The sequence below is a fragment of the Macadamia integrifolia genome, chromosome 4 (assembly GCF_013358625.1).
Source record: "Macadamia integrifolia cultivar HAES 741 chromosome 4, SCU_Mint_v3, whole genome shotgun sequence".
NCBI classification, from domain to species: domain Eukaryota; kingdom Viridiplantae; phylum Streptophyta; class Magnoliopsida; order Proteales; family Proteaceae; genus Macadamia; species Macadamia integrifolia.
Genome location: NC_056560.1, coordinates 7,687,688 through 7,707,278, shown reverse-complemented (window position 1 = coordinate 7,707,278; position 19,591 = coordinate 7,687,688). Strand labels below are relative to the sequence as shown.

General features: G+C 36.1%; 2 protein-coding genes across 26 annotated transcripts in view; one reads left to right on the top strand and one right to left on the bottom strand.

The window, feature by feature from the left end:
• The window catches only part of LOC122076566, a 39,428-nt gene extending 34,716 nt beyond the window's left edge, over positions 1-4,712 (top strand). For 16 of the 25 annotated variants that reach the window (XR_006139535.1, XR_006139531.1, XR_006139534.1 and 13 more), the window contains one exon: positions 717-4,712. Coding sequence is in view for 6 of the 25 variants with exons in the window: in XM_042641935.1 (XP_042497869.1) it covers positions 2,605-2,745; positions 3,199-3,852 (795 nt within the window). In the remaining 19 variants the exon portion in view is untranslated. The remainder of the gene's footprint in view (positions 1-716) is intronic. The other 9 variants (XM_042641935.1, XM_042641934.1, XM_042641933.1 and 6 more) reach the window with 5 other exon arrangements.
• An 11,325-nt stretch (positions 4,713-16,037) lies between these two features.
• On the bottom strand, positions 16,038-17,267 carry LOC122075298 (transcription factor FER-LIKE IRON DEFICIENCY-INDUCED TRANSCRIPTION FACTOR-like). The gene is made up of 4 exons (XM_042640269.1): positions 16,785-17,267; positions 16,501-16,701; positions 16,233-16,406; positions 16,038-16,142 (listed from the first exon to the last, which is right to left on the bottom strand). Exons 1-4 carry the CDS (start codon positions 17,265-17,267, stop codon positions 16,038-16,040), a joined length of 963 nt encoding a protein of 320 aa, XP_042496203.1.
• Positions 17,268-19,591: the final 2,324 nt, after the last annotated feature.

Genomic DNA, 19,591 nt, shown 5'->3' with positions numbered 1-19,591 from the left:
AATCTGAATGGTCCTTTTCATTGGATACTTACTATGGTATATGTGGATTGTAATTTTGGTAGAGATCAAATGCGTAAGAATTGGGTTCATGATCATGTTCTTAATTAGATTGGCATGGGGATGCTCTTGCTATTTTTCAGCAGCATGTGGGAGAACTTTTGAAGGGGCTTAAGAATTGTTTTTATTTAGGCTGCTCTGTTGCTTAGTTATTCCTTGTGCTCTCCTTTGCTTTCAGTTTAAATATCAAATACAATGCTTTTTGTGATTCATATGATGTAAAGCATGACTATTTGGAAGAGCTTGATAAGAGAAAAGGGGGAGGGGGGTGATTCATGGAAAATGATTTGGTGCTCTATGCTCAGATTAGAATTGCATAGGTTATTTTATTTATTTATTTTCTGAATTTACTACCCAGAATGCGGTGGGGAAGAAGCATAGTTTGCATGGCTGTTTGGGTTGATATTGTGATGGATAAGAATCTATATTGTTCAATGCCTTTTTGAAGAGGTTGAGAGGGGTTATATTTTGACTGGATTTATCTCCCTAGTTTATTTCCTGGCTTAATGGTCTCCATGTCAAATGTTAAATCCTTTTACCTTCAGGAACGGTAGATAGGGATATTGAACAAAAATGATTAGTGTTTGTAAGAATCTATTGTTGATGTCTTGGTTTGTGACAATTTACAAGAGACCGACTGTTTGGTTTATGGTACACAGATACATCATCATGAGCGTATGGATCCAACAAACGACTTATTTTAATCAATTTGAGACTTACCTTTTCTCTTCACTTTGTTTATTGAATTCTTCTGTAAGGTTTGGTTTCATAATCTTGAACATTTATTGTTGTTAGTTTGTTGTTTTATAAAGTATTGTCTCCAAATTATTTGCCTCTATTGGCCAGAATTTTATTTGAATTTATAATAAATATTTATTTTGTGAGTTTTCTATTATTTATTTTATTGTTGTATAATATAATTGTGCTAATTATGCGTTATAAATGGCATTACATTTTGCACATGCAGACCTCATAAAGCCACATTTTTTCCCCCTTCCAATTTCTACTATGTTCAGCAATTGGATTATTTGATTTTGTCATTAATATAGGGTTTATCTATTTTGGGAGTAAAATGGGCAAATGAGGTATGGAGGCCTATTGGATTTGGGAGCCATAGAAAATTCAGTCTCTCTTATTTTGTGGCTAGAGCCGAAGGGTGTGAAGTGAACAAGTTGCCAATAACATTCATATTTGTAGCAATGAAACATTAGTTGAAGATAGTTGGAAGAGTTAAACTGTAACCTTAGAACTAATATTTGAGTCTATGGTTTAGACTTGGTTCATTGGTTTCTGTAGGTAACCGTGCCACTTTTGGCAATTTTCTTGAGAAATATCTTTTATTTGGATACTTATTTGGGATTTTTCCAATAAAACTAGTGAAGTAAAATTTCCTTCCCAACGAATAGTGACACAACGAGGTGCACGAGGAAAGAGTCTAAACTGAACAAAAATAGGAAATCAGAAATTGACTACTGTCCTTCACAATCAAAGAGGCAGCCTATATAATCTGAGGAAGATGGGAAGCCTAATCAGTTGGAAATGATGAGAAAGGCTTAACAATCTAGCCAACAATGGGCTGTTTTTACAGCTTCTACTGTAGCTGTGGTGGCAGATACACTGAGCAATAGGTTCTAAGTACCGTCTGCAAATGATCTGTTGGAGGGGTATTGAATTCAGACGAGGGAACTATACGAGGAGCAGAATTGAAGTCCAAATGCAGATTAGAAGCCCCATTTGGAACAACTGATTCAATGCAAAGATGACCTTACTTACGTGGAGCAGAATGGAAGTCAAAAGCATAATGATGCTAAATATTAGAACACCCAATAATGTAGCTTTGTTACGACATGGACTTCAGAAAATTTAGGGTTTTTCAAAATGATACTTCCTCCTTACCTTGAGAATTCTATTTCATCCTCACCCAATGTTTTCCCCTTGGAGGGAATCACGTCCCTCAATTGCCAACTAGGAGCATGGAAGCGATAAAAGCATGCCAACTTTCATCAGCTAACACAATGGATCAATGTAGGGGAGAAACGTTGAGAAGCCTAAGCTAGCTATTAGTTGCCGTACCCTAGAGGCATCTTCTTATCAAGATGAATATTAGTGGTCAAGCCCTGTAATAAGGATATGCGCCCTAAGCCTAGAAAACGGGTCAATGATGACCTCCTATCTATTCACTTATATAAGCTGTGGCTGCAGTTGCAAAAATAAGAGTTTGAATACGACTTCTAAATCATCCAAGGAGCATGAAAGGGAGGAACCACTGAGGTACCAAAGAAATAAGAAGGCCTTCTTTCTCACTTGATATATAGTATAACCTTGTACATGGTAGAACATTCATATTGGCCTCTGATAGAAATAGAATTGAAAAAAGAATTATTTTGATTCAACTCTCTCTTTCTCAACTCGTTTGCTCTTGCCCTTTTTCAGTGGGACTTTGAGGGGAAAGAAGGGAAACCGACTAGCCCTTTGAGGCGAAGGCAACACTCGGACTGAGAATCCATATTGGATGACTCTGTCAATTTTGGCGGTGTGTGTAACAGAATGGACTCCCTTCAATCCACGCCAGTAGAGCAGCAACATATCATCTCCAAAGTGGTTCTACGCCTCACCTCTATGGACGGAAGGCTTGAACAGTCTTTGTGCCTGGGATCCTCTACAGAGTCATTGACCAACCTTCATCAGGTGAATCTTGCCCCCACTCTGAAATCTCATCATGCATTAGCTGGTCAGAATTCTCCACCCTTTGTTTGCCAGGATCCCTTGTGGGTTCTCTAGTTCAGATTTTGGTTGATGGGGGTAGCACCCATAACTTCATCCTGAGCCGAGTTGCAAATCTTTGGGTCTTATTGTGGATGCATCTCCAAAAGTCTCGGTGTTGGTGGGGGTACGATGAACGTTTTTATAGTGAAGGCTTCATTACACAATTATCAATTTTGGTCCGAGGTCATTACATTGCAATTGATGTTTTTCTTTTTCATATTCATGGGGCTGAATTGGTTTTAGGAGTCTAGTGGTTGTTGCAATTGAGTCCTGATCTTCGATTATAGTCAGGTCACCCTAGAATTCAAGCTTAATGATGCATCGATTAAGCTCATTGGCTCACCCAAGCCTTTCTTTGTAACTCTCAACTACCAGAACCTGAGATGTTCGGTTGAAACCGACTCGTGGGCAGATCTCTTGCAGCTAGTAGTTCAACCCATCTCTACCACATCAGTTGTTTGTGAGAATGTTGAAATGAGCACCCTCTTCGACTCTTTTGCTACTATGTTTGTTGCTCCTCAAGGTTTGCCACCTTCAAGACCTCATGACCATTTTATCCACCGAAAGCCAGGATCACAGCCAGTCAACATTGGCCTGTCTCGTTATCCACATTTTCAGAAAAATGAGATTGAATGGTTGGTCACGGGGATGCTACAAGAAGCGATAATTCAACTTAGTAACAGCCTCCAGTTCTGTTGGTTAAGAAGAAGGATGGCATCTAGTGCTTTAATGTTGTTTATGGGGCTCTTAATGCTATTACTCTTAAAGACCGTTTTTCCATTCCGATGGTTGATGAACTATTGGACGAACTACATGGTGAGCAATTTTGCTCTAAATTGGATTTGTGGTCGGGTTATCATCAAAGTCGCATTCATCCTGCTGACTTTTCATGCTACTATGAATGCTATTTTCCGTCCATTCCTTAGTCGATTTGTCCTCGTTTTCTTTGAAGAGATTCTGATATATAGCCAATCTTGGACCTCTCCTTTACAACATTTTTCAAGAGGTATTGCTGGTTCTACAGACTGACTCATGGACTCTTTTCCAAGAAAACTATATGTTCTTTTGGGCAACGCTCTTTGGAATACTTGGGTCATATTATGGATGAATCCAAAGTGTCTGCAATGTTGGTTAGCCCTATATCTACTACCTCCAAAGAATTGCGTGGATTCTTGGGCCTCACTGGTTAGTATAGGCATCTCATTAGACGCTATGCCCATATTGCAACTCCATTGACAGATTTGTTTAGGAAGGATCTCTAATGGAACTCAGAAGCCCAAACTTCATTTCAAGAGCAAGCCATGAGTTCAGACCTTCCAACTATTGAGACAGATGCTTCAGGTTGTGGTATTGGTGTCGTCCTCACACAAGCTGGCCATCCATTGCATTTTTAGCAAGAAACTCTCTTTAAAAATATGCAATCTGCGTCTACATATGTCTCTGAAATATTTGTAATGACTAAGGTAGTGCTGAAATAGCGTCAATACCTTTCGGGTCTTAAATTCTTCATAAAGACAGATCGGAAGAGTTTGAAGGGCTTAACGAAGTAGACCATTCAGACCCTTGAACAACAATAGTGGTTGTCCAAATTACTGGGATTTTCTTTTGAAATTTCAGAAAAACCTGGTAAAGAGAATGTGGTGGCAGATGCCCTAATCACGTTCTAAGCATTTATTTATTTTTTAAGGGTAATTTTACTTCTTGACTCAGTTGCGCAGTGAGAATGTTGCCAATTTGAAGCTTGTAATATTTCTTCTGACCTTTCTTTTTATTTGGGGTATTCAGTCATAGATGGTCTCATGTATTTTCACAAACGTTTAGTTATTTCTTCTGATTCTACCCTTTGTGACTTGCTACTTCAAGAATTCAATTCTTCCCCTTGTGGTGGACATGCTGGATCATTAAGAAGCATTATGGTAGATCTCCACCAGTGATATTATATGGTATACGCAAGAGGCTTCTAGAAATGAGGTTGTGGACCATGATCTCACACAACGGGATGAAATACTGTGACTACTATAATCTTCCGCGGGCATAGACTCGAATGAAAATTCAGGCTGATAAGTATCGCACTGACCAACAGCTTGAAGTGGGAGATTGGGTGTTTGTTAAATTGCAACCATATTACCAGCACTGTTGGCCTTGGGCACCAATAAGAAATGGGGCAGACGGTTCTTTGGTGGTCCTAAAATTTTGGAGCGCATTGGTATGGTTGCTTATAGACTAGAACTAGTTGATGCTACTCGAATTCATCATTTTTTCTCTATCTCTATCCTTAAAAGATGGCTGGGAGCCCCAGAGAGCCAAACCATTCAATTGCCACTTTTAGCCACTGGTAGCGATCTAGTAATGCAGCTAATTGCTTTGTTACGTTACCGTTAGCTAAAGTGCCACGGAATTGATATTCCTCGAGCTCTTGTTCAATGGGAAGGTTTGCCCTTGGAAGATGCTACTTGGGAGGACTTGCCTACACAATTGATACCCTCAGCTGAACCTTGAGTACAAGGTTCTTTTGGATGGGGATGGTAATGTTAGGATGTGTTTGGTTACATAGTTTGTTGGAGTTTTATTTCAGATTTGATAGGATATTTTTGTTGAATCGTATTTATTTTTAAGATTTTTCGTAAAACTGTTTGGTTATCCATCTTGATTTTTGTGATTCTTTTGAATCACCACTTAACATGCACGATTTATATGAAGGCTTAGGATTGTGTGTGTCAAATATGAGTTTTGTTATTTACCTTATTTCTCAGATGAACCACATTTAATTTTACAAGGTGTTTCAAATGGATTAGTATTTCTAAGTAGAATCAAATAAAAAAAAAACAATCAAGAAATTAAAATAAAAAAGAGAATCGTATTTCACTAAAAATATTTTCTAACAAATTATGTAACCAAACACATCAAGGCAACTCAAGGATCTGGCCACGCAAGTAGCTGATGTGGCTGGGACCCAAGCACCACATAGAGGAGAACAAGTGAAAAAGAAAACTAAGGCATTGGATGACTATGTCTTTAGGCGGCATGGAGAGAAAAACAGAGGTTGGTTATAAAGGAGCGTAGGTTGATAGTTGGGCAGTGTCATGTTTCTTTTTTAATTTCTCTCCTCTCCTTTTCTTTAGGAGGCTAATTGTGTTTCTATTCTGGATGAAGGATTGGAATCACTCATTGAATGGAATTTCACTTCACTGGTTGAATAGTCTCTGCTGATCTGTATTCTATATGACTATATTGATCTATTCATATCAGACATGGTGGTTAATCTTCTAATAAATTTCAGTTGAATCTATGATCCCATAAGGCTAGGGGAGCTCTCTCGAGGCATGAACTGAATTTTTTTTTTTTTGCCTTCTGTTGAGTCTCTACCCGTTTCTTGGGCTTCTGGTTCCCCATCGAAGTCGACTTTCTTTTAATTCGCTTAAGTTTTATAGCTGAAGCTGAGCAGAATGATTTGTGAGAGAACTTGCCGTGGACGGGGCAGAAGGTGAGGTGGTGTTGCGAAGGAGGGTCCAGCCTGTTTCATGGGTTGTCTTTGTGGCTAAAGAAAAAAAGGAAAAAGAGATTTAAAATTGACTATTTTATTAATGTGGGGTTCACAATATTAGCAAAATGTGGTTTATACATAATAATACATTAATACTGGACTCATGAGATTTCCTCATTTGAAATCTAATGAGTCAATTTTATTAGTTTGCAATCTAATGAGTCATTTGAACCCCACATTTGAGCCTCATTTGAAATCTAACGAGGTGAGAGGATGTGTTTGGTTACATAGAGTCAAGTATATTAGTTTGCAACCTCATTTTGCTCATTTGAAATCTGATGAGTTTCTCAGATGAATCACATTAGTTTGCAACCTCATTTTAGTACAGAAAAGGATGATAACATCTGAAGTCTAATTAGTCAAGTATATTAGTTTGCAACCTCATTTTGCTTGTTCTTGAGGTTGCACCTTCACGGTTGATGGTTTCAAGTTTTCATAAAATTGACACTTCAATTGAGTTTATTATACATAATAATACTTGACTCATTAGATTTCAAATGTTATCATCAAATCACATTTGAGAGTATCCCTTTCAAATTGGGAGGGGGCATTTCCCCCAACAGATACTTATACAGGTGGAGATTTAATGTTTTTAGAAGATCCATTTCTTTTCAAGGGATTGACGACTACTTTTTATTTTCACATTTAGAAGTCCCTTTCTTTTCACAATAGCGACAGTTTTTTTTTTTTCTTAAATACAAATAAAAAAATTTATTGGCACCAAGCGTGAGGAAATGCTAGACATTTGGTAATTTATCCTCGGACCAAGTTAAAAGATCCCATTGAAGCGGCTAATCCTATGCATATTGTATACATATTTGGTGGCACAATTTGCATAGTATCATAAATAGCTGTGGTATTGCTCATTCAACAATTCTATACACCAAGATCTAAGTCTTATTCATGGATGGAGTTTCAACAACTGCTAGGTCTAGAGTGAAGTTGTGAGTATTACGTTCATGTATAACTTCCATACCAAGGTTAGCTTGGTTGATGATATTATCCCAAGTGTTAATTGGGGGCAGTATAATCCTTACGTAGGGGCCATTCCATCCAACTTTCAGGCATCAAGATTGGTTTCAAGTGTGGATGATTATAGGGGTGTCAAAACCTAGCCTGAACCGATAAAATCAATCAAAACTGATCTTTATTGGATTGGTTTTGGACTGAGGTATGTTGGGACTGGTTAAAAATCTGTCCAAACCGAATGAAACCAATAAAAAAAAATTAATGATTATAAGATTATAAATTGGTAAATTAACTATCCATTTTTTAACAATATTAATGAGAATTTTTTTTATTATAAGGGGATTTGTTACAAATCATTGAATATTATGTTATAAATAGAGAAATTGATTTGTAAATTGTAATAATGCTTCCATTGATTTCATTGTTCACTATACAAAACTAGTTGGATAGTTACCCATATTGTTTCAGGGGTAAAATAATAAATACAATGTACCTTTTAAAAAAACTAAGGGTAAAACCGACTGATACTAGCCGATCCGGATCCCCTAAATCCATGCTTTCAATTCATAGTTTCATACATATTTCTATTATATCTTAATTAATATGTAGTCTTTATTTTCCCTTTCAAATCAAAGAATTCAATAGTAAAGAATGAGTCACTAACAAAAGTTTTCATTTTAGTTGTGCTAAAATAATTTCATTTCACTTCTAACCAGAGCCTAAGAAAAATTATTATTTTATTTCGATTTTACAAACTAGAACTCAAAATATATACTGCGTCTGGGTGGGGGACTAAAACAATCAACCTGAAGTTTGGTAATTAGAGAGAGAGAGAAAGACTAAATTGTAGAAAAGTTACTGGCTTTGTTGAAGTGTTAATATTGAACTTAATTAATGTCAAGATCAGAGTCCACTCCTTCACCGTTTGATTAATAAAGATGAGCATATCATTTAGCAAAGCGCCCTACAATGATTATCTTTTTAAGCTTTATGTACGCTATGATACCCTTTTAACTTTATCTAATACCTAATAAGTTGATTACCTTTTAGGTAGATCGATTCAAAAAGAGAAGGAAGGGGTAAACCATTAATAGATGGGTCCACCACAGTTTGGATTTTTTACAGTCATTGCACCAGTGCAATGGATGCAAGTTCAAATTGTCTGGAGTGAGGCGGTGAGGTGCAATGAGCATCAACGGCTTGGAAGGCTTAACCATACACCTTTGATGTTGGATGCTCACTTTTGATGCTTACACCTCAAGGTGCTATCAACTGTCTGAATCCTCACTGCGCCGTTGCAGTACAACAGATGATTTTTTTTTTCCCCTTAGTTGGCTATCAATGTGATTTCACTTAAAAAAGATGTGTTACAGTTATCTATTTGAAAACACATATTGACGTTCTAACTACCATCCACTTAATTTTTATTGCCTATCAATGAGAGAAGAAAAAGAGAGAAATTCTATATAATTCAACCCACTTGAATGCAACTAATCCAAGCGTTCTTTGATAAGGTTAATTTGATAGGTCAATGGTTTAAGGGCCTGCAACCCAACTTAAGTTGAACCAATGTGATTGCTGAAGTGTTCCTTCTTTTAAGTACAGTGGGCCATTCTATGATCAACATTTTTTGATAATCTCTTTTTAGGTTTAAATATGTGTTTCAATTTCCAAAAGTTGTTTATGTTTTGAACCAGTGGGTGGAGGGACTCTCAGGTGTATGAGGGGAACTATAAGCTAATAAGTAGACGATGTGGGACTAAATTTCCAACAGATTTTGTATATTTGATCTTGTTCTATCTAATTAGCTCATCCTTTAAATTTGGTTTCTCTAGAATTCTGAGTGAATGGATATAGCGAATGGCTCAAAGATTTAAGTCCTAATTAGATGGGTAATTGATTGTGAAGGAACCAATCAGTTGGAGTTGACAAGTTTCCAATAAAAATTGATAAATCGCCATCAACAGCTAGATTTGCTACTCCCAATGGGTTAAAAAAAAAAATATCCAAAAAAAACACATTTGCAAGCCAAGTCTTGAAAGCTCCACTAGTGCTTTTGGACCTGCTAAATTGAAGGCAAGGAAGAGACACCAATTATCTCACCAAATGTTAACATATTTGAAATGTTCTTAATAACATCAAGATTCATGCATGGAGAGGGACAAATCATATAGGTTTGATAAAAATTAAGGAAGAGAAATTGATTTATGTTGGGAAGAAATGTGGAAAAATCTTTCTACTCTTGTCAAAGAAGCAAGTGAAAAAAGAAAAAAGGAATGGATATTAAACATGTAAAAATAATTAAACACCAGATTTAACTTGAAAAACCCTTATGAGTAAAGGGAAAAAAAAACTACGGGACTATTTTGAGAGCAATCCACTAAAGATGATAAAGCATTATAATATTTCACTTCTCAAGTTTATGCTCAAAGCCTGATATTACAACAATATTAAAAAAGAACAAGCACTTGAAGATTTTTTACTTCACATGTCAACAAGTTCTATTCCTCACCTCTTAATAGTCCCAAAAAATGTTTCTCCGAAGTTTGACAAAACCAACCAAACACATAAACTATAAATTTCATCAACTGGCTGAACACCAGCATAGAAATAACACATACATGGCCTTAAGAATGAACAACCGTGAGAGTAGGCTTCTTGTAGAAATTTTGCACTTTCTTTTTCTTTAAGTACTTCAAAGAATACCTTCTCACAGTTTCTCAATCAAGCTTAAACAATTCACATCTCAACCTTGTCCCTTTCTCTCTCCTTTGTAGAGAAATTCCCCCAACTCTGTTTCTTCATTTTTTTTTCCCTTAGAATAAAACTCTGCTACACATACTTTACAAAGTGATTCATTTAATTTTACTACTCACTAAGAAAGAAGTAGTAGATGCCAATTCATTGATAATTGACTTCACATAGGTTTGAATCTAGTTTGGCCCAACAAATCAACAAAATCTCCACATGGGGTTAGACCAATTTGGCCCAACAGTAACACCCAACAATTTCCCCTTCTGTACAAAACCAAATTACAAAATTATTCTTCTCAAATACTTCCTTCCATAAGACAGAAAACAATGAGAAAAGCTCCTAAAATGAGAGATAGGGAATAACGATTGATGAGCGGAAATTTAGAACTACACAAGTGATGTGTCTTTTTCTTCGGCTGAGTTTAAAAAAAAATTAATAAATAAAAAAAGTTATTCATGACTATGTTCACCACGTAAGGATTATATTGCCCACAATTAAAGGCTGTTGATAGAATCTTGCTAAGTAGCTATCTAGTTCCGGGGTCTTCTACATGTTTCCAAACCTTGACAGAAAAATTCACCATGTTGCTTCGGAGAAGGTGTGTACTCCAAAGTCGAAGAGGGGTTGGGCAGAAAAAGAATTAAAGACATGAATTTGGTTGGGATCATGAAGTAAATCTGGTGGATTGCCTCTAAGAAGGATAATTTATCGGTTAAATAGATCAGCCGTAGCTATAATCAAGAATTACTTAAATTGACAAGAAGCAACATCACGAACGTAAGTCTGCTTTTCAGTTACGCTTAACTACTTGACATTAATCCATCTTTTTTATCCTAAAATTTTTTCATGTAAACAAGTTTATACAAAATAAGAAAATATTTTGCACTCCCAATTAACACAGTTCATCCAAATTCTGATAAAAACAAACAACTTGTTATTTGATTAAAAGTAGATGTTCCAAATAATAGAATCTACCATGAGATCGATTTGATCTCAATAGCTTGCACACTTCATTTTTCTACTTTTAGGAAAGTAAAACTTTTGGCTATTGTATGTCAATACCATCTTAAGATATTAACGGCTGAATCATGACTATCACAGTGTGCAACCAACAATAATATGTGACTACTTGAGCTTGACAATAATCCATCTTCTTGATCTTGAAGAATACTATTCACTCTCTCTGTCCTTTAGAATTCATATTCACTCTCCTCTTTGTCTATCTTTCCCTCTTCAAGTGATTTAAGAGAATGTTTTTGTATCTAGAGGAAAATTTTGAAACTCGGAAGTAAGGCTGAGGGTTGAGCACTAAGATTTGGTAGGATCCCTAGAATCCTTATGGTGTCGTACTACACAGATATGGAGATCACTTATACTGAGATTCAGACTCAGAAAGATTAGCGACGGTACGGTCTATCTTGTGCAACAAAACATTTGGATTCAGTCCCCCCCCCCCCCCTACCTCAGATTTGACGCCAGTGTGGTATACTCTTCCTGATAGAGTGGTGTGGAAAGGTTTTGAGTCTGGCCTAGTTTCTTCTAAGTCAGCTTGGGAGGTTCTTCGTCAAAGTAATGATGCAATGACTTAGTTCAAAGCCATTTTAGAGTCCGAATCAAGTCCTCATACAAGAACCTGAGTTTCGATTCTTGCACAATTATAAGTGGATGTGTGTAACCCACTTATTATCTCTCCTAATTTTTTGACCATCTATCTCTTCCTATTTTCTCTTCCATTCTCTGTTTCACACTCCCTCTCTCTCCTCATGGTTTATAATTTTTTTTTTCATTTTTCATTTTAATCATAATATACATTTGTTTATTATTTTAATCCTACAAAATAGCCGATACTAATCCGAAATCAATAAAAATTAACGAATACCTTTTTCCACCCCCTTATCTCTCTCTCTCTCTCTCTCTCTCTCTCATTAACATTTTTATTTTAATACCCACTTAGAACCGTCTCTACCATACCAATACAAAGCAATCAAATAAAAAAATAAAAAAAGAAGAAATATTTACTCATCCATAGAAGAGGATTCACCCACCATCTAGGGTTCACAAATCCCTATAGGGTATTAATACAAGTTCAAAATACCCTTCTGATATCCTCTCTCATTCATATGAAGCCTATGATGAATAAATCATCATGGCTAAAAGAAAACGAGATTCCTCCACCTATAGAGTTATCAAAAGGGAATTTTCGATTTATACTAAAACCTTATAGGGTTTTAGTACCAATCTAATTGATCGGTATCAGATTGTATTGGATCGGCATCAAAAGAGAGAGAGAGAGCATTTTAAGTATTGTTGAAATTTGTTAATTAAAATAAAAAATAATAATTTAAATAAAAATAGAAAAAATATATTTTTTATATATAAAGAGAGACAATGTATGGCATTTAAATTGAAAAGAGATATAAGAGGCATTTAAGGAGAGAGAGAGAGAGAAGTAACAACATTGTAGGTGTTGCTGCCGAGATAGTCTATAGAAGGTTGAACGTCAGACCTGCGAAGTCATAGAAGGCAGAGGCTAGTATTCAAAAGTAATGGCGAGTGAGTGAACTCACCTCCTGCTTCCTTCTGGGATTCTTTTTATAGAGTCGGGTCTCGTAGAGTCCTCCTAGGAAACGTCCTTCTGCTCTTGACGAACTTGGGGCGGTTTGGGAGGACTCCATCTTTCACGGTTTCCTTCCTTCATGGGGAATATTCCTTTTTCGGGCATTATCCCCCTTCAGGTAGCAGAGTCCTATTACGACTGCCACCCAAAGAGGACTCCAGTCTCCTTGTTATCCTAGTGTCTGAAGTTCATGGCTAAACGTGGTGTTCTGGATATCCCCTGTAGCTGGGTGCCATGTTTCCATATCTTACTTGGCGATTAATTTGAGCGTATCAGTAGGTAATTCTGATAGTAATTTTTAGTGGACTACACATGTCAACAAAAGAGACGTAACCCAAGACCCAGACTCCTGAAAACATTCCTAGGCATTCAATTTCTACATGGTGATGCTTTGTTGATGCGCTTCCCACAGTTGATTAGCTAAGGGGAAAAAAACATGATTAAGCCTTCCTCTAGCTATTTCTATTTGATAGGAGACGAGACCACCTCTTTTTCCATTGTTCGTTCACAAATGGCTATTTGGAAGGAGATTCGGCTGCTTTGTTCTCCCTCAGACATAAGATGTCTTTCATTTCCTCAGCAAAGTGGGTTTCTATAAGAACTTCGGTGGAGAATTCATTGTAGTATAGTGGGAAAAAAATTGCCATTCAAGGAATGCTAAAATATTTCGCCAAAAATCCAAAGAGATTCCCCAGTTACTCATGGAGATTCAACGTGATGTGCAAGACATGTGTAGTGGATTACCACCTATGGGTAAAAGATATGGAAGAAACTGTTTTTCAGTCTAAAATTGTGGAGTTGCTTCTTAGATCAGGCTCCTTTGTAACATGCACTATAAGGCAGCGAAGATTCAAGGACTGAAAGCCCTCAGACACATAGAGTTTAAGGCATGAACATGCAGCCCAAGCAATTCTCAACCCTTGAATCTACGTACTACACACTGTGTTGCACAATAGAGGATCCGGTCGTCCCCCTTCTGTTTCGTTTCACATACTTTCAAGTGACTAGAGAGGGGGCACGAACAGAGTTTTGTTGTCTGTACGGTCCACCACATTGGGAAGGCTCCTTCTATGACTGTAATATCTACTATAAAGAAGAGACCCTAGGATACCGTGCTAATATGTTATGTTTCTCGATCCAGAGACCAAGTTGGCCACTTGGTGAATTAAATATTGATAATTCTATTGAGGGAGGCTGAATGAAACCATATATATCAAACCTTAGAAAAGGGCAATAAGATCCATGATCACGTAAAAAGTTGGTCGTCAGTTAATGTTATAAGTGAATCAGATCCGTTGACTGATCTGTGGTGCCAACTAAAAATATCTTATAAGTTAATGGGTGAGAGAACGTTATCTGGTCGCATGGTCTGTGTCAGAATGGGGTTACTGAGAATGTGCTGCTGTATCTAATATGGGGTGGAATGGTCATTTTACATCTGAACGTAAGAGCGTACACTATTTGGTAATATTTTTTTCTCTTAAATTAGGGGAAAAGAACCTACCAATTTGTAGGAAACATTTAGACATAATAGTGTGTGGAAAGACTTAATTGTCATAGGCTCACAGCTGCCCCTGGCATAATTGGATATTTTCGCACCCTATTGTGTTTGGGTATTCCTATGCCAAATCAGTAGAACTCCTCTGTCCCTTAAATTAATATAAGGCATAATTAATCATAATATTAATCAACTAACATAATCCTCATTTGTGTTGGGGGAGGAGAGAGATTCCTCTCTAGTGACTACCCCACTATCTCAAACCATCCATAGGGTGTGCCGGGGATCCGGATTTGGGGGTCATAAGCAGAGAAGTGAATGTGAGAATAGAAGCACCAAATGAGGTTCCTAACCCAAACGCAAAGTGCAAAACGATGACAATGGTCCATTGGAATATTATACAAAACAACTTAATTATCATGCAAATAACTAAGAAGAAGAAAGTGCATATAAATAAGAAAGGAGAAAGAATATTTTCCTTCAATGAGTTATGGTTGACCACATCATTCTAAAGTTCACAAACCCTCATGAAGTTTTACTATGTTCCCCGAAATACCTTCTTGATTATCTTCCACACACATATGATGCTCGGTGAGGTGAATGGATTTCCATTCACTATTGCTTAAAGAAAACTCAGTCCAATAAAAAATTAATAAGTCAAAGATTATATTAAATAGTCTTCATGGGTATGAACCACATCAGAATTAAGATCCACCACCCACTAAGACCCACTCCCCGTTTGGGTTTCAACTACCTCCACACAGTACTGAGATCACCAACAGTTATTCCTTTTCTAGACGTTCAACTCTAGGCCCTCAGATGGCCCTAAAGGCCTAAACACCCCACTACAAATTCTGAAAATGAAAACCATATATAATAGAATAGGATATAGAGTTATGGGCAGCCTGTGGCCCTGTGCCTGATGCAAAGGTTTCCTTCCTCCCAACTCTCAATTTTCAATTCCAATTAAGTACAAAATAATATTGCAACTGGGTGACTTCCCAGTTGGCTCATGGGACCACCACCTTCACCACTACCGTTTCACACTCTTAATTTCTTCCACCATCAAGAATGCCGGTCGCCGCCAGAGCTGGCTGGTTGCTTCATTTCTTTCCTCCTCATCATCAAATAATAAATATTAAAGACATGAAATCATCAAATCTAAATACTATGTATATGAACCATTATTGAGAGAATATATATACATAAATTCCTTGTTGACAATCACTTCTCACTTGCAACACTGTTGTTATCAGCTTTACATCATAGAATGAATAATCATCTCTACCTTCCCTAACTTTTCTTAGATTCTCTGGCCTTTGAACATCTATAGATAGTTTACTAATTAATAATAAATAGCAGAAAACACAAAAGTAAGGTGATGCTTTCAAAGGTCATGGTCAGATTATGGTTATTTTTTTCTTCAGTCCTCATCAGAGATCAGTCCCCATGTACCTCTAACATTATGTTTAGCATGGATTCCCTCTTGAAACTCGTTTCAAGTGTCATACAGAGATATACAATAGTTTATAGGGAAACATATTAAGAATTAAAGAACATAACCCTCAGCTATTGGGGTAGTCTAGACTCTAGGTTGTACTTCCATCTACTCCTCCCAAAATTAATAATCACAATATAACCTTACTAATAATATTAATTCATCCTTCTCCTCATGAACATCCAACAAAGCTATATTTGGGTACAGAACAGAGAAATGGAGAGAACAATTAAAAAAAAAAAAAAATCACCACCAATCTTCAAGCTTGGAAGACTTCTCTGCTGGCATTATCTCAGACAGAAAGCCGTACTTCATAAAGATCAGAGACATATCTTCAAGGAGCTATTGGTGTCTTGAACTCAAATCCCTGGTTGAGGAGAGCTCCTGTCACCCATATCTTCAATGTCGACATATTCATCTCCTCCCCAGAATCTCTCACCTGTATGGGTTTGTTCCATTATCAGCAAAAGAAAGAGAGAGAGAGAGAGATGTCTTGTTATTGTTCTTAAATGAAAGAGAAGGGGCTTACATTGAGCGTAAACGTCAAGACCAATCTGTCACAAACGGTGCTGAAATTAGAGTTTTGAACGTCAAAGCACGTCAGTGACTCAAGGGCCTTGTGAAGAGCCACGGCCACCCCTTCTCCTTTAACGGAAGCTAACCTGACATAGTACCCTCGCTCCTCCACTTGGAACACATCCATCTAAAAATAAATATAGTCTTGCCCTCATTAACATCAACAACAGCTTATAAATGAAGAGTACATAACAGTTAGAATCAGCCATTCATATACCTACCTGCACTATCTTCCTACAACTTTGATGCTTCTTGTCAACTGCTTGGATCTTCTTTGGTTTATCCACCAAGTCTTGAAGTCTCTCTACTCCTCCTTTAAGAGATGACTCCAAACCTGCAATCTCAGCTTTTAGCTTCTTAGCTTCCATCTGCAACTCCTGCACGTATAACACTGCATCTCCTACAATTGAGGCCTTGTCCATCTGCATTAATCCATTCCAAAAAACCATCCAAAAAAATCATGTTAATCACATAGAGAGACTTCTACATACAAAATTCACAATACCTTGGTTATGTTAGGAACCAAGGAACGCAATGCATAGAGCTTCTCCTTCATACGTCCCCTTCGCCGGCGCTCCGAGATCAAAGTTCTTGATCGATCTACGGTGCCTCTTTTCGTCGGTGTAGTAGTGGTGGCTGAGGAATCATCCCCGTCGTTATCGTTTTCATCATCATCATCATCCCTTAGCTCTATATCTCCACTAAATGCTGGTAATGAATTGAAGGTAGAGTTGGGATTTGAGTTATTAAGGGAACTAAAATCAAACATGTCTCCAGGCATGCTTGGAACAAATTGGTTATCAACCAATCCACCATTGAACATAAGCTCCCCACCATCATAATTTGGATTGAAATTGGTGATGGGTTCTTCTGCATTCTCTCCTCTAATAAGATCAATCAAATGATCATAGTTGCTTTCATTGAGAAAACTTTGAAAACCAAAGCTGCTAACTTGCTCATGACAAGCTTGGAATGCTTGATGATCCATTCTTTGTGTCTCTGAAGCTTTGATTTCGGGTTTTTTTTTGGCGCCCAAAGATGGGATGGTAAGAACTTATGGCCATATATTAGAGTAAATAAAGGGGGATGAACATGTCTTATTAAATTAAATAAAGGGTGAACATCATATGTCTTTTCTTGTTGTGTGAAAGGAACCAAAAATGTGGGTTACCTAGGTTATGATCACTTATTAGTTGTAAATTTCCTACCAAAAAAATACTGATTAAAGTTGTCAAATACTTAAATGACCCCTAGAAAAAAAAAATAAAAAAGGGCTTATCAATACCCTTTTTTGGGTAGAAGGATTTGTCAATACTCAATATAATTAAATATAATTAAAGGGTATCAATTGGGAATCCCTTTCATGAAATGGTGAGTTACCTTACCCTGCCTTGGTATTTATGCCATTGAAGGGTAGGGTGGAGATTGAAATGGATTCCAATCCAATGCTAATAGGGAGCCTACTGGCACCAGGGTAACCTTATTGAATCAAAATCCATAATTATATTATAAGTGACCTAGAAGACCACCAAAAAAATTAATTTTTGGGGGGAGTTTAAAGGGGACCAAAAATTAAAATAAAATAAATCAAAACTTTAACTAAAGGAGGTGCTATATAAAAGATATTAAATATGGTCACAATTTTTATTTACAAAATATATTTTTTAAAGGAGGCAATTTCTTTACAAAGTGCATAACTGATAACCTCTAATACTTGCTAGGTTATAAATATTTTAAGATGTTCTAGAAAAATTAGTGGTTATTGTGAGATAGAAGTTGAGTAGGTTATGGGATGAAAGGTTTTACAGATATAAAAAATTAAAAGAAAAAATGTAGTATATAGTTTTCATAATAAAATATTAAATTAGGGAATATTTCATAAAAATGTACGTATTTTTCTTCAAATACAACTTATTACAAAGTATAGTACATACTAATTTCTTCTTATCATAAAAAATTAATAATAATAATTAGTATTATTTATGGAATAAAAATAACCTTAGGTATCTTATTTAAAAAAAAAAAATTAGTGCCTTGCGACTTGTAGTTACTTGAGAATGGTCATTGGTTATTACAATATTATTTAATCAAGCAATATATAGGGAAAAAAGTGGCAAACATAAGAAAATTATTAATAGGCTTTCCAATAGCAAATAAAACAATAAAGTAAAACCATAAACAGAATTTTTTTTTTATTCCTCCTTAAGCAACCACCTCTTGCCCAATCCAACTGGGGGGGTCCACTAGATGGCTGAATCTGTGGTCCCCTAAACACATTTTCCAAATATATTACATTAATAATAACTCCCCAATAGCTACTAACTGATAATTACTAATCAATACAAAACTAAAAATCTCTGGAACTCACAAACTTGTAATTATTTCAAAATTCTCTAGAATATTATGACTTATTAGAATAATATTAATGTTCGGTAAATGAATTAATATTCGATTTAAATAGAGGACAAGGTTATTAGGGTATAGGGTTGACAGTTATTTAGTCTTGGTTCTCTCAGTTCTTAACTTATTTTTATTTTAATTTAATCTGAATGCCACAAAATTCATGACATTTGTGCCTAGTCATTTTTACCTGTTACACTTTGCATTAAAAAAAAAAAAAGTTTTAAATCTCTCTCTCTCTCTCTCAAGTCCAGTGGATTAATCCACAATGGAGTTTCCATAAGTAGAGAACAGGTTCACGATAGAACTTAAAAATTTAAGTTATTAAGTTTGGATTTTTTTTTTTTTTTTATTAGCAAGTTTCTTGTTTTAAGTTCTATGTTTCATTGTTAATGTTTAAAACTCCACGGTTTCAAGATTTTCCTAGATAAATTTTCATAATTTCATTGAAGAAAAAGATGGTTTAGAACTCGGCAAAATGAATGGTCTAGATCTGTCTGTGCCAGATATATTGTTAATAATTTTTGTGACACTAATCACAACCCTAATCAAAATTTCATTAAAATCAAAATTTTTTTTTAAACAAAAGATATGGAGAAATAAAATATCACTTATTGACTATAGGGATTGGATCAACACAAGGAAGTTGATAAGATTCTTGGGTGGTGTGGGGCAACTTCATTGTAAATTATTCTTCTACACATCAAAAGTATTCTTTTAATCTTATATCACATAAGTGTCTTAATTTAACAAATTTACAATGGCATTATACTTTGTTTTTGGGTAGAATACAATGGCATTATACATGCTTCTACATAATACAACATAATACATGTTCCTGCTTTTTGCATATACACTATATGTATAAATACTTTAGTGAGCTGATCTAGTTCATAACAAACCTTTAAAAAA

Coding starts and splice junctions, on each gene's coding strand:
- LOC122075298 (XM_042640269.1), bottom strand. CDS start 17,267: ATGGATCATCAAGCATTCCAAGCTTGTCATGAGCAAGTTAGCAGCTTT. Junction 16,407..16,500: donor GTTGTAGGAAGATAGTGCAG/GTAGGTATATGA, acceptor ATTTATTTTTAG/ATGGATGTGTTCCAAGTGGA. Junction 16,143..16,232: donor TCTTGACGTTTACGCTCAAT/GTAAGCCCCTTC, acceptor AAACCCATACAG/GTGAGAGATTCTGGGGAGGA.